This window comes from Mercenaria mercenaria, chromosome 14 (assembly GCF_021730395.1).
Source record: "Mercenaria mercenaria strain notata chromosome 14, MADL_Memer_1, whole genome shotgun sequence".
In the NCBI taxonomy this organism is placed as follows: domain Eukaryota; kingdom Metazoa; phylum Mollusca; class Bivalvia; order Venerida; family Veneridae; genus Mercenaria; species Mercenaria mercenaria.
Genome location: NC_069374.1, coordinates 23,850,837 through 23,865,305, shown reverse-complemented (window position 1 = coordinate 23,865,305; position 14,469 = coordinate 23,850,837). Strand labels below are relative to the sequence as shown.

At 36.4% G+C, this 14,469-nt stretch overlaps 1 protein-coding gene across 1 annotated transcript; it reads left to right on the top strand.

The window, feature by feature from the left end:
* The first annotated feature begins 1,677 nt into the window (after positions 1 to 1,677).
* LOC123526692 (uncharacterized) lies at positions 1,678 to 13,336 on the top strand. The gene is made up of 10 exons (XM_053522544.1): positions 1,678 to 1,810; positions 2,049 to 2,200; positions 2,458 to 2,573; positions 2,993 to 3,929; positions 4,932 to 5,178; positions 6,323 to 6,460; positions 7,138 to 7,239; positions 7,500 to 7,591; positions 8,883 to 8,970; positions 10,059 to 13,336. Exons 1-10 carry the CDS (start codon positions 1,678 to 1,680, stop codon positions 10,235 to 10,237), a joined length of 2,184 nt encoding a protein of 727 aa, XP_053378519.1. The 3' UTR covers positions 10,238 to 13,336.
* Positions 13,337 to 14,469: the final 1,133 nt, after the last annotated feature.

The window sequence follows — 14,469 nt, the reverse complement described above, 5'->3', positions numbered from 1 at the left end:
CTGCAATTAGAGAAAACGTTAGCGAACAGCATGGATCCTGACCAGTCTGCGCGGATGCGCAGGCTGGTCTGGATCCATGCTGATCGCAAACCCACTATGTTGATTTTCCCATGGCACGGCTCAATTATGTAATTTGTTCCTCCTTCCTGTAATATGCAGTAATGTAAATATTTGCCTCGTACATTATTAACATTATATTATTCATTTAGATATTTAGAAACAAAACATACTAAGGTGTATATTAATACTTATAAATGCATTTTAGCTCATACTATAACATGTTTGTGGTAAGAAAATGAATTGTATACGTGCATTATAAATATTTATCACCGAAAGGTGGAAATAAAGAGAGTATATATATAATATGTGTTAATTATAATAATCTATACGTATATGTCTATTAATATTTCATATGTCATGAAACATCTTGTAAATTTATCAATATTCAATGTCAAAATATGGTTGGCATGGGCACCACTTAACGCACAACTCTCATTTACTATTACTATTTATCACTATTATCACATTTTGAAGATGATAATTTAAGCGTCAGCGATGCTATGGTAACGGATCTCGGTCTAGAAAATTTTAAAGAACGCTTCAGACGTTGGTTCCGGAATATATTTTGTTTTTCTTCAAATACAAACGCTAAATCACTTCCAAAGAAATTAAAATAATTTGACTTTTAAGATATATCAAAAGTATACGTTTCTGATAACGTAGATAACGGAAAGTACATTTGTTTTAAACACAGAGATCATAATACAAGCAATCCTGGACCGGTCACGCCTAGAACGGATGCTTCATGCGCCAATATCACAGGTATGTTTTTGTGCGCTTTTTTATAAAAGGGGACGTTTTGAGACCGGACACACTGGTCTGTTGGTAAACTGCCCTGCTCCAAAACCAGGGGTAGTGAGTCCAATCTCTGACTCCTCTAACTGACAAACTTTGAAGTAGAATTCGGAATTCCTGTGTATGTGTGCTTTACACCTGGCACGTTAAAGACCCCAGAAGCTTCTGGAAATGGAGCGTCTTTTGTATCTTGCACTATCCTCTAAGTAGAATGTACTAACAGTTCGCTCATTTTGGATATAACAGGTAACGCACGCTCGCACAATACACGCACACGTACTGGAATACCTTACCCTTCTAGGTATGACAAAACGAGGAATACCTTTGTGTAATAGTGTAATATGGAAGTATTTAAAAAGGGGGGGCTTTGTCTTGTTTAACCTTTGTAGATGGGGATATTTCAAAAATCTGAATTTTAATGCAAGTTTTAAAACGGTGTGTAGCTACCAAATTCATTTATTTCCAAAGTATCAAGCTAGGCAAAGAGAGGTACCCTGTCAGTATAATAATACGAAATGAAAAATTATAAGTCAATTTTCAATGTAAATCTTTGATAAATATAATACAATAGTTCTTATATTCATATCATTCCTTAGACAAAGTATATTTGTTAATTTATATTTATGCGGAAATAAGTATCTTAGTTGGACAACAAGGAAAGGAAATTCAAATTTCAAAACACATCCAATGAAAATATAACATGTGTTAAATATTCACAAGTTTAATTGGTTTGAACAAACTCATAACTTGACCAAAATCTAATCAACCACCTTTAAATCAATGTCGATAATTACATGTATATTAAATATTGTGTATTAGATTATGAGCACAAGTTTCAATCAGTGGCAGACAACGAGATTTTCTGTGTTCACCCGTCCATCCAGAGTTGAAGTCAACACACAAAAGGACCTAGAAGACATGCTTTCTAAACTTGACGACACAACCGCCAATGCAGGTTTGCTCTAAAATATGTACATGTATTTGAAACAAATTACAAATTGAATTATTGATTATGGAAACATTTTAGTCTGTTTTCTAAAGCGATACATGTTTTATCGAAATCTTTGCTTTACCGTGAATGGGTATAATTGCAGGCTGATCATGATCTACACTGGTCGCAAAGGCAGAATCAATCGTGTCCAGCATGATAATGGTAAAAACTTCGTTCACTATCTATATTACTGACTTTTCAGACGTCAACGAACATGTGCAAAGAAAACTCTTTACAAGCAGACGAAAGTTCTTAGAGCTGGCGTTACCTTGTGGGATTTTAGCGTTGTTGAGTCTCCTATATAGCTTGATCTATCTGGTTGACGCTGGGGAGCGGATCGTCTCAAGTGTAAAGGTACATTTAAATGTTGTTCAAGTTCATGATAAGTAGCTCATATATATTACCATTTGGGACGAAAAGGTATATATATATATATATATATATATATATATATATATATATATATATATATACAGAAACACACTGCGGAGAATAATGACAAACAGCTGATCTTACTAAGTAGAGATCACAAAATTAGTACTAACTACCGACGTATTCCCGGCTATCCTTGATTATTTTTCAATGTTCTTGGGTTGGATATGTTGTAACAGACTGATTTCAAGAATTTAGTTAAAAAGAAACATAAACGTTATTTTTGTACTGGTAAAGAAAGACCCGGGTCCAAGAATAAGCAGAGTCATATAACAGCCGCATTACCTGATGACACGTATAGAACTTGCGTTTTAGCCAAAAATAGTCTTTTGCAAAAGTGGATGACCATAACTTATACACAATATACAATTGTTGTCTTTAATGTGGTCAATATGAGGATGTATCGATCTAGAAAAAGTGGATTCAACCACCTCGGTCGTCTAACCGAACCGAAAATGCATTGTTTTATCTTTTAAATCTAAGAGTAAAGAAATTAAAATGTTTGCAGTGGTTGGCCATTTTTCTTTCTTGTGTACTTTTTCACATTGTAATAACGTCGCTATTGATGATCAATATGCGTTTTGGCTCCGCCTACGAATCAGCATTTAGCATGTGACTGTGTATAGACCGATAGAAAATACGAAATATAATTATATCTTATAATAAATATAAGTGTATGTGGTTGATAAGCTGACAACAAACATTACTTTCCAGTATACTTATATCACGTCTTCATGGATTGTACATATTGACCATTTATTTACAGACGAGAGATTTTCTGACTCAAGTGGAAACGTTGGACTGTTGCTTAGCAACCATTCTGCACGAGCATAGCGACCGGATTACCTCAGTGAAGGGAAACTCAGAATTGTTGTCAAAAGATTATCACCTCACAGATGAAGCATTGCAGGATGTTCTCAACACAAAGACGCTGGCCGAATGGAAATTGTTAAGCCAGATCACCGACTGGAGAAACAAGCGTTCTCGTGACATCATAGAAGAATCAGAATTTTATCTACAGTTCGCCGCAGACTTAAAAGCTGTGATTTTTGAACGTGGCTTTAGATTAAAAGAAATAAGAAAATGGAAAGCCCTCTATGAGTACCTAACGTCAATGAGGAATGCATTTCAGGTTGATGTCATTCTGAACATTTTAAGACTGCTTGAAACAAATGCCCCCAGACTAAAAATAGAAACTAATGCCGAGAAAACCATATCATTTGTTGCAAAATTCAAAAGCGTTTTGTGTGAAGCTGACAAAGGGTATGACAATGTGAAAATAGCATGTTCGTTTGAGCTATTATGTAGCTTACACGCCAGTTCTATGAATTTTAGCATCAATGAGCCCTGTTGGAATAACACTACCAAATTCGACAGCAATAAAGTAAAAAATCTAAGGACTAAAATTCAAGAAAAGCTGATTAACTTACTGAGAGAAATTGAAAGCAGCAACACAAAAACTTTGACCGTTTCAGCAATTTTGTTTTGCATGCTGTTCGTATTCATTGGAACTACGGCTGCGTGCATCTCTTTGTTTGTCTACATATTTCGCGAGCAGACACAAGTGGCTGTGGTCGTGTCAGACATGTTAAAAGGTGTGACTTCAAGAGTGGATAAGCAACGTGAATCAACGGACCAAGTCGTAAATCGGGTAAAATTCAAATTATATAAGTTATTTTTACGAGTATCAAAAATGTTTGGTTATAGAACTTTTTAGACAAGTACACTCAAACCAAGATTTTAAGATTTTCTTGATATTGTATTAAAATGGCATTATGCGCATCTTACTGCACATAGTGTGTTTTTGGTGAATGTTTTATAAAAGCAATTTTCAGTTGCTGTACATTTAAATGTGTTAAATTAACGATAATGCCGTATAGGTATTTGAAGTTGATGCTTTAGAAATAAAGAAATTGGACTAATAAAATAATAGTTCTTTTCTCAAATCTTCTACGCAGTGATCTCCCTTACCTATAGATAAAGATTTCTGAAGTTGAAGGGAAGTAACTCCTGCATGCAGTTTGACTTTTCTTAAAATGACTGTCCCAGTCAAAATAAGAAGAGTCATATTTGGAAAATTATAATTCTGCACTGGTAACAGGAAGAGTTCGGTATATTGGGTGAAAAGTTATAATTTCGTCCACCCGTTTTACACACACATGTATTTCAGCTGGATTTTTACTTGGAAAATGCTCATAATTCCTATTGCCAAACATGGAATATAACATTGTAATACGACGGGAAAACTAAAAAAAGCTTAAGCTGTGAAAAGCGTCTAGACCGAAATCATGCGTAGAAATATTTGGATCAGATCAGTGATTTAGTTTTACATGTATTTACCTATCTGTACACGCCTACCTTACTACTACTGGTCATGCATGTGGTTTTTTCACCCTCAGAGGGTGCTTTGGGTATTGTGTCTAGTTCAAACAGCTCCTTTCCGTGCAACGATTAAACTTAAAGACATCACGTTTCAACGCCTTTTTAACCATTCCCAAAGAAATAGAAATGCATACATGTACAAGGATATGAGTTGATCATTGTGTATCGCATTTTCCAAGTATGGCAGGGTAGGGGTGAAGGCTTCATAATTTATATAAAAGTTAACCATATTACATAATTATGCACTATAAATTTGTGTTTAAACTTACAGCTGATTCCAAGAAATCTTGTGCGAAAAGTGAACGTAGATCACCATAGCAATATGATTCCATATGAAGCTCCGGACACCACCATATTTATGGTGAGCATCGCTGGCTACGAGAAGTTCTTCAACATGTTCACTGCCGCCCAGACAATCCATATTCTCACCTTGGTCATGGAATTATTGGATGAAAGAATGGAACAGTACAATGTGTTGCCTGTCGCCAGAATGGGACAGTATGTTCTAGTTCTGTCAGGTAATGTAGGGATGTTTTTGTGTTGCCTGTCGCGAGAAATGGGACAGTATCTTCTAGTTCTGTCAGGTAATGTAGGGATGTTTTTGTGTTGCCTGTCGCGAGAAATGGGACAGTATCTTCTCGTTCTGTCAGGTAATGTAGGGATGTTTTTGTGTTGCCTGTCGCGAGAAATGGGACAGTATCTTCTCGTTCTGTCAGGTAATGTAGGGATGTTTTTGTGCTGCCTGTCGCGAGAAATGGGACAGTATCTTCTAGTTCTGTCAGGTAATGTAGGGATGTTTTTGTGTTGCCTGTGGCGAGTAATGGGACAGTATCTTCTAGTTCTGTCAGGTAATGTAGGGATGTTTTTGTGTTGCCTGTCGCGAGAAATGGGACAGTATCTTCTGGTTCTGTCAGGTAATGTAGGGATGTTTTTTGTGTTGCCTGTGGCGAGAAATGGGACAGTATCTTCTAGTTCTGTCACGTAATGTAGGGATGTTTTTGTGTTTCCTGTCGCCAGAATGGGACAGTATCTTCTGGTTCTGTCAGGTAATGCAGGGATGCCATTGATTAAAAAAGTCAATATATCGACTGGTTTTTAACGATGATGTATGGATATTTCGACTGCAAAATATAGCACATGCTGCAGATGTATCAGGTTAGATTTCATTAAACTTCAAAACAATCTCTAAAACCTCAGCAGTTGCGGATATTCGACTAGCTGAGGTTGGGATATCATAATTTTGTTATATTGACAGAGAAAAAATAAAGTTTAAAGTTTTAGAAAGTAAAATTCATCCAGTCTGACACGAGTAACTAACATTTTTTTCAGAAGCAGATGTTAAGTTCGCACCTTCGCATTTTTTTTTTCCATTTCCTCAAAAGAACTTCTGTTCTGTTCTGTTCGGTTCGGTTCTGTTCTGAACTTCATGTTTTGGGTTCTTAACTCAACAAGTTTCCATTTATCGAATGTTAGCAGTACATTATCGGATTTTATAACTGCGTGTTACTGACTGTTAGCAATACCTTATCGATTTTTAGCTTTGTGGTATCGATTTTTCATTTTATCGAATTTTAGCTTCATGCTATCTTGCTATTGAAGTGATGCGTCGTAGTGCAATGTATCGGTTTCAATCGTTTCAATGCTAGAATTTTTTATTTACAGAATCCGAGGTTAAAAAGCAAGTGCGGAATGCATGTGAGATAGCCAATCTGGCCATAGATATTATGACGTGCTGTAGTGACCTAGAAATAGGACGCCACTCAACATCCAAACTACAGATGAAACTCGCAATACACACAGGTTAGACATTGTTTGTACTTTTTTCGTACTTTTGCTCTTTAATTCATACAAAATGTAGATAAATATGCACAGGAGGCCACCATTTATATCTGTATTTCTAAAATTTCCAGGGGATGACGCCTTGACCCACTTACTGAAGAAGACACCCCCTTCCATACCTGCCTAGCAGCTTCCAGTGGCTGAACAGTATTGGGGTTCTATCAATATGGTGTATTCTGCTAAGTCATAATATATATGCCTCGGTTTCTTCCTACTTTCAGATTAATATTATCTACTCAGAATTTAGAAAGAAAACATATATCAGAGGCCGTCATGCCCGTATATGTACTTCTAAATTTTCCTTTGAGAGACCTCCCGACCGCCCTTACAGGTAAAGAGTACCCACTCCCGTTCCTCCCTACAGTCGGTGCTACCTAGCCGATAGGGCATTCACCCTAGTGTATCTGTTTAAGTTTGAAAGTCATTGACCGGTGTAAGGATACCTGTTGAGAAGTAGGTTAATTGGTGAGTCATGAACCAGTGCACAGATGTCTCTTTACGTAGCGAGGCTGGTAAGTCATAGACCGGTGTAAAAATATTTGTTTAAGTTGTGAGGTTGGTAAGTCATGGACTGGTGTATAGTTTGATTACATCAGTCACTGTATACTTCTATATTAAAGAATGTGTTTCAATAACAGGACCATGCTATGGACGACTGGTTGTTCACAATGGTACAGTACAGCTGAAAATAGTCGGCAACACTCTTACTGTTCTGAGGCAAATTCATAAGGCAGCTATACGTAAGTGTATACATAAAATTTATTTTTACGTTCAATTAAGAAAGTGAACATATGACAGTTTTCAGGAAGAATTGAGCAGGTTAATCAATCTACTTTCTAGTCAATATACTTTAATTATAACATGCATAATGACATTTTCAATAAGATTTGCTGATGTGCTTAATTACGTATTTCAATCGATAATTATGTCCTTATTTGACGATATTTATTAAGTTTACGTGTTCGTGCAATAATAAATAGAGTTTTTATATACATTTCAGCCAACATGATTCAAGTGAGTGAGACAACACAGAAACTGTTAGCAGCTTGTGAATGTTACAGTCTACATTACAGAGGAAACATAAAAATACCGGTACTACCCAGTTCATACATAATTAAAACTTATTATTATCATTATTATTATTATTATTCCAGATTTATATAACGCCCTATTCATGACAAACACGTTAGTCAAAGGCGCTTTACATATATACAAAGGCAGCCATTCAGGGCGCCAGTTCATCCTCCAGAGCCGTCTGACCATGGGAACAGATCAAGAGAAAGCCCGCAGAAGAGAGTGAGAAATCTGTTAGATACAGACATGTCCGGCTAACTTAGCTTAGCTCTTTGCGAATAGACAGTATGGTTCTTTAACGAGCCCGGTGTGTAGCACCGATACACGTGAAGCCATCATTCCTAGGAAGAACCGGTACTGACCCCTGGTTAGGTGGGAGACACTTAAGAGTATCATAGAGATTTCCACTAGACCACCGAACCTCAAATCTTAATTATCAAATGCCTTTAAGTCAAATTCCTTCACGAGTTGATATAAAACATTGTTTTCTGATTCATTAAAATCTTTATTGGTCCAATTAAGTTCTGTACTATATTTTGGAAACGTTTTGTAATGTTCATTTACTCATATTGATTTAAAATACTTTGCACGTCATGCACTTTCAAGTGTTTGTTTAATGTATACTAGGCCTACGCACTGAACACCGGAAGAGCGTACAGTTTGGTTTGTGACGTGTTTTAAGCAAGACAGGACTTTAACCGGACATTACTCATCGATTAGTCATCAATCAAATCACACTGCATTTTTATTCAGTATGCTGGCACTTATATACCTATGTAATCTTTTTGATATTCTTGCATCAAACAATAAAATATAAGAGCTCAACATAAGCTATGTTTGCTGCTAAGTCAATTAATACAGTTCTACAGCGGACTGGAGGACATTCATTAATGTTAAAAGAAACTAATGCCAAACGCTTTACATCTTTAATGTTGAAAGAACCTAATGCCAAACGCTTTACATCTTTATTGTTGAAAGAACTTAATGCCAAACGCTTTACATCTTTATTGTTGAAAGAAACTAATGCGAAACGCTTTACATTTTTAATGTTGAAAGAATTAATGCCAAACGCTTTACATCTTTAATGTTGAAAGAACCTAATGCCAAACGCTTTATGCCTTTTTTGTTTGTAGACTATATAAATTATATTTATATGTAATAGTAAAGAGCGTAATGAAAAGTTTTATTTAATACGCTCTCACAACATTGAAGCAGCTGAATGTGTTGATGCGTTTACAATTTCTAATATAATGTAAAATAGATAAAAATCATAGTTACACACATATATTTTTTTGTATTTTTCATACAGGATATGTCTAAATATTACAAAGTGTACTGGTTAAACGGCCGCCGTGTATCATCAGCTCTCAGCGTGGAAGACTGTTGTTCTAGAATGGGTAAATGTTTTTATCCTTTACCTAAATCAATGGCGGTCTCGAACCTGGAGGTAAAAAAAGGTCTGCACACACTGCTTATTAACCTTCTAAAATGGACTGGTTCATCATTCAGTTTAGGCAGTAACACTTATTATTCAAAGGGGTGTTCACTGAAAATTTACTGACTGAATAGTTAACAGTGCAGACCATGATGTGCAGGCTGATCTAGGTCTGTGCTGGTCACAAGTGCAGAATCACTTGCCACCAGCAGGCTAAAGGTTAATACGTTAGATGTGTCCAGATCACTCAAATTATGAGCACAAAAACCAACTTGGTGGAGCAAGCTTGTATCACTTGGGTAGTTAATGGTATTATATTTTTTTTAAATAGTTGTTAGTTTAAACGTATTTATTCCCAAGAGTACATTACGGATTTATACAATTACAACAACAAATTAACATGATATTAAGGAAGGGATAAGAATGAAAGACAATGTACGGTTTGTATGTAAAAATAGGAGAGCGTTATGTTATACTCGAAGTGGGAAGTAATCTTATACATGTCTCTGTATGTTATGAAATGATAGTGACAATTAAAAAAAATAGATATAGAGAATACATGGAATATAGAACAGCGTTTAGTATTGAAGAGTAAGGTAATGAAAGAGGAAGAACAGAGAAAGGTAGAGGGGAATACTGTCTCGAAAGAAAAAGAAAGGTAAATCTCTTACTCTCAGATATGTAGTTCTGATCATGCGCGAATATTATAGTATTGTCTTGGTCGGAAAGGGATGGGTTACCAAAGGTCAGTCTCATAACTTTGTAGATTATGTAGAAAGACATTGCGACAAGCAGTGTATAATCTACATTCGAAAAAGAAATGAAAGTTTGATTCATTTTTTTCCACACGTGCATAAGGGAGAGGGAGATCAATGTTTGCCCAAAAAGGGGGTAAACAAGAAAATCACATTTTTCACAGGTTAGGATTCTATTCTTCACACATCTGGCAAAAGTATGGTCCCGCAAGGTGTTGTTACCGAACACTATACTTGTGATGGAATGCGCGCGTATACATTGCAAAGTCTCACCATTATTTACGTTTTACTTCAGGGTCTTGGATTGAGCTGGAGAGGAAGCCCCTATACAGACTGGATGAAAATGATGGGACATACGAACCGTTGAATAAATCAGCATGTCGGCGGTACTCGCAAATGAGTGCGGGCTCGTACAACCCGACTGCTTACCCAAATACTGGCACACACCTAGGGGACTCCGAAACATCTCTATAAAATATACCTAACCGATGTGACTCACGAACAATCCAACACATCTGTAGAAGTGCTGCAGTCAGGACAGTTCTTAGAACAGTAGAAACATCAGTAATATTCCTTGCGGTATTAAAACGTAGCCGCACAAAGTCATAACCACCAGTCTCAATTAGCTTGCAGACCAGGAAAAAGAACCCTTTTTAATTTATTCTTATTGGAACAAGTCTAGTTTTACATAACTTAACTGGTGTTCGTCTTCTACGAATGTTGCTTCGTCCAAGAATAATGCATTTTAACCAGTGTCAAAAGAACAAAAAAAAATTAGTCACAAAAGAAAATTAGTCAATACTCAACTGACATTCAAAAGAAAGGGGCACAATTGAAGAAATATTGACTCCACAGTTATGTACCTTAATATAAATAATACAAGGACTGTTTTAGTTTGGAGCAAATCCGGTTTGTAATGACGAAAGCAGATGAATGGAGAATAATTCGTGTAATATGGAATCGATCCAATCAGTTTCGTCGCGACCCCTCTATGGTAACATGCGACATCTCGTACTATTGAAATTGCACTGCGCACTTAGCGTTCAGCTTCGGATTTTTTTTGGAACAAGACACTTTTTCGTTGTGTCAGTAAGCGTCTACGAAACCGCAACGTTTCGCACATTGTACCAAAGTCTAATATGTTGACTGAGTTTTTTTTTAAGGTAAACCGCATCAACCGAATAAAAACAAACGAGACGAGTTAAGTGATGAACACGAGTTATGTTGGAAGGCGAACAATAAATATTTAGCTGCCGTGCTGTTACATTTATCATGGAGAGACAATCTGACAACTGCGAGATTTCGAAGATGAGCACTGTTTATGACATCTAACATATGACAGATTAAACTTTTCAGAAGTACTGGAATAGAAATATGCAGGATGCATTTCTTAAAATGGGCGTGAGAAAGATAACAAGAGGACCATGATGGTCCTGAATCGCTCACCTGTCCCCACATGACCCAGTTTTAAACTGAGCATGACATCGTTTTTTCTATTATTTGACATTGTGACCTAGTTTTTAAACTCATGTGACCCAGTGTTGAACCTGACCTAGATATCATCAAGATAAAAATTCTAACCAATTTTCATGAAGATCTATTGAAAAATATGACCTCTAGAGAGGTCACAAGGTTTTTATTATTTGACATACTGACCTAGTTATTGACGGCACGTGACCCAGTTTCGAACTTGACCTAGATATCATCAAGGTGAACATTCTGATCAATTTTCATGAAGATCCATTCAAAGTATGGCCCCTAGAGAGGTCACAAGGTTTTTCTATTTTTAGATCTACTGACCTAGTTTTTGACTGCAGTTGACCCAGTTTCGAACTTGACCTAGTTATCATCAAGATGAACACTCAGACCAACTTTCATACAAATCCAATGAAAAATATGGCATCTAGAGAGGTCAAAAGGTTTTTTTGTTATTTGACCTACTGACCTAGTTATTGATGGCATGTAACCCAGTTTCAAATTTGACCTAGATGTCATCAAGGTGAACATTCTGACCAATTTTCATGAAGTTCCATTTACAAGTATGGCCTCTAGAGAGGTCACAAGGTTTTTCTATTTTTAGACCTACTGACCTAGTTTTTGACGCAGTTGACCCAGTTTCGAATTTGATTTAGATATCATGAAGATGAACATTCAGACCAACTTTCATACAGATCCCATGAAAAATATGGCCTCTAGAGAGGTCACAAGGTTTTTTTATTATTTGACCTACTGACCTAGTTTTTGAAGGCACATAACCCAGTTTCAACCTTAACCTAGATATCATCAAGATAAACATTCTGACCAACTTTCATGAAGATCCATTGAAAAGTATGGCCTCTAGAGAGGTGACAAGGTTTTCCTATTTTTAGATCTACTGACCTAGTTTTTGACCGCAGTTGACCCAGTTTCGAACTTGACCTAGATATCATCAAGGTGAACATTTTGACCAACTTTCATAAAGATCCCACGAAATGTGACCTCTAGAGTGGTCACAAGCAAAAATTTACGCACGCATGGACGCACGGACGGACGACGGACGCTGCGCGATCACAAAAGCTCACCTTGTCACTATGTGACAGGTGAGCTAATAACACGCAAATTTCAAATGTAAACAGACCTGACTTACCCAATCAAGCATTTGAAAAAAAAATAATCTCGTATTGCAATGATTTTCGACGGTATATCGGAAAATCAGAATCACGAGTACTCAGTTTTTTTTTTGTTCTGCGGGAATATTGGCAGGGCCCGTCAGCAGGGGCAAATCGCATCGAAACTACTAAAATTTGGGAAAGTTTGCGCAGTAATACATATACATACGAGTATAGTATCTTTCATTAATATGTTACACACTTTCTAGAAGAAAATGACTTAAACATATTGCTCATAAACATGCATAATCAATTTTAATTCGGATGAGCTAAGCCGGCAGAGCGCAGTGCCTTGTTTTATTTTCTTGATACCAAAGTAATGGACCTTGCCATAATACTAGTATGATGTGGGAAGTTTGAAGAAAAGTTAGTTATAACAAAAATAAAGTGAAACGAGAAGGGTCTCTAAAACAATATTTGCCGAAGGTTGTGACTTGATCAATGAAACAACAAAGCTCTTACATGACAAAAACTTCTGTTACTAAATTGTAGAACATAATTGCTCGAAAAAATTTGCATATAAAGGGGCTTTTTTACAACAGAACATATTATTTATGTACAGTTTCAGATGGATGTTAAGAACGTTTGAATCGTCTTCAATTTAATATTTGTTTATTAGAGCTGCTCATAATAACAACAGTTGTCTTTAAATATTATAAACAAATTCGGAAATTAAAAGCACTGTACACAGTTCTGTTCCATACACATATCATGATTTCCGACGAATAGTATCTCTAATATGTTAATCCTTGAAGTTACATTGGAGGAACATGCGCCGTTCCAAATATAAACAACAATCATGTTCCCGCCATATGATAGTGCTACTTTAAGGTTTTTAGGATTAATTCTTAAGTTTATTCATTCGTTCTTCTCAATCACACTATTTGTTACAAACTATTAATGAAATAAAGATTTAACATTAGAATGTGTTCAGATATTTTTAGCTCACCTGTCACAAAGTGACAAGGTGAGCTTTTGTGATCGTGTGGTGTCCGTCGTCCGTCCGTCCGTCCGTCCGTGCGTGCGTCCGTAAACTTTTGATTGTGACCACTATAGAGGTCACATTTTTCATGGGATCTTTATGAAAGTTAGTCAGAATGTTTATCTTGATGATATCTAGGTCAAGTTCGAAACTGGGTCAAGTGCCGTCAAAAACTAGGTCAGTAGGTCTAAAAATAGAAAAACATTGTGACCTCTCTAGAGGCCATATATTTCAATGGATCTTCATGAAAATTGGTCAGAATGTTCATCTTGATGATATCTAGGTCAAGTTTGAAACTGGGTCACGTGCTTTCAAAAACTAGGTCAGTAGGTCTAAAAATAGAAAAACTTTGTGACCTCTCTAGAGGCCATATGTTTCATAAGATCTTCATGAAAATTGGTCAGAACATTCATCTTGATGATATCTAGGTCAAGTTCGAAACTGGGTCACGTGCCTTCAAAATCTAGGTCAGTAGGCCAAATAATAGAAAGACCTTGTGACCTCTTTAAAGGCCATATTTTTCATGGGATCTGTATGAAAATTGGTCAGAATGTTCACCTTGATGATATCTAGGTCAGGTTCGAAACTGGGTCACGTGCCATCAAAAACTAGATTAGTAGGTCAAATAATAGTAAAACCTTGTAACCTCTCTAGAGGCCATATTTTTCATGGGACCTGTATGAAAGTTGGTCTGAATGTTCACCTTGATGATATCTAGGTCAGGTTCGAAAGTGGGTCATCTGCCTTCAAAAACTAGGCCAGTAGGTCAAATAATAGAAAAACCTTGTGACCTCTCTAAAGGCCATATTTTTCATGGGATCTATATGAAAATTGGTCTGAATGTTCATCTTGATGATATCTAGTTCAAGTCTGAAACAGGGTCATGTGCGGTCAAAAACTAGGACAGTAGGTCTAAAAATAGAAAAACCTTGTGACCTCTCTAGAGGCCATACTTTTGAATGGATCTCCATAGAAATTGGTCAGAATGTTCACCTTGATGATATCTAGGTCAAGTTTGAAACTGGGTCACGTGCCTTAAAAACTAGGTCAGTAGGTCAAATAATAAAAAAAACATT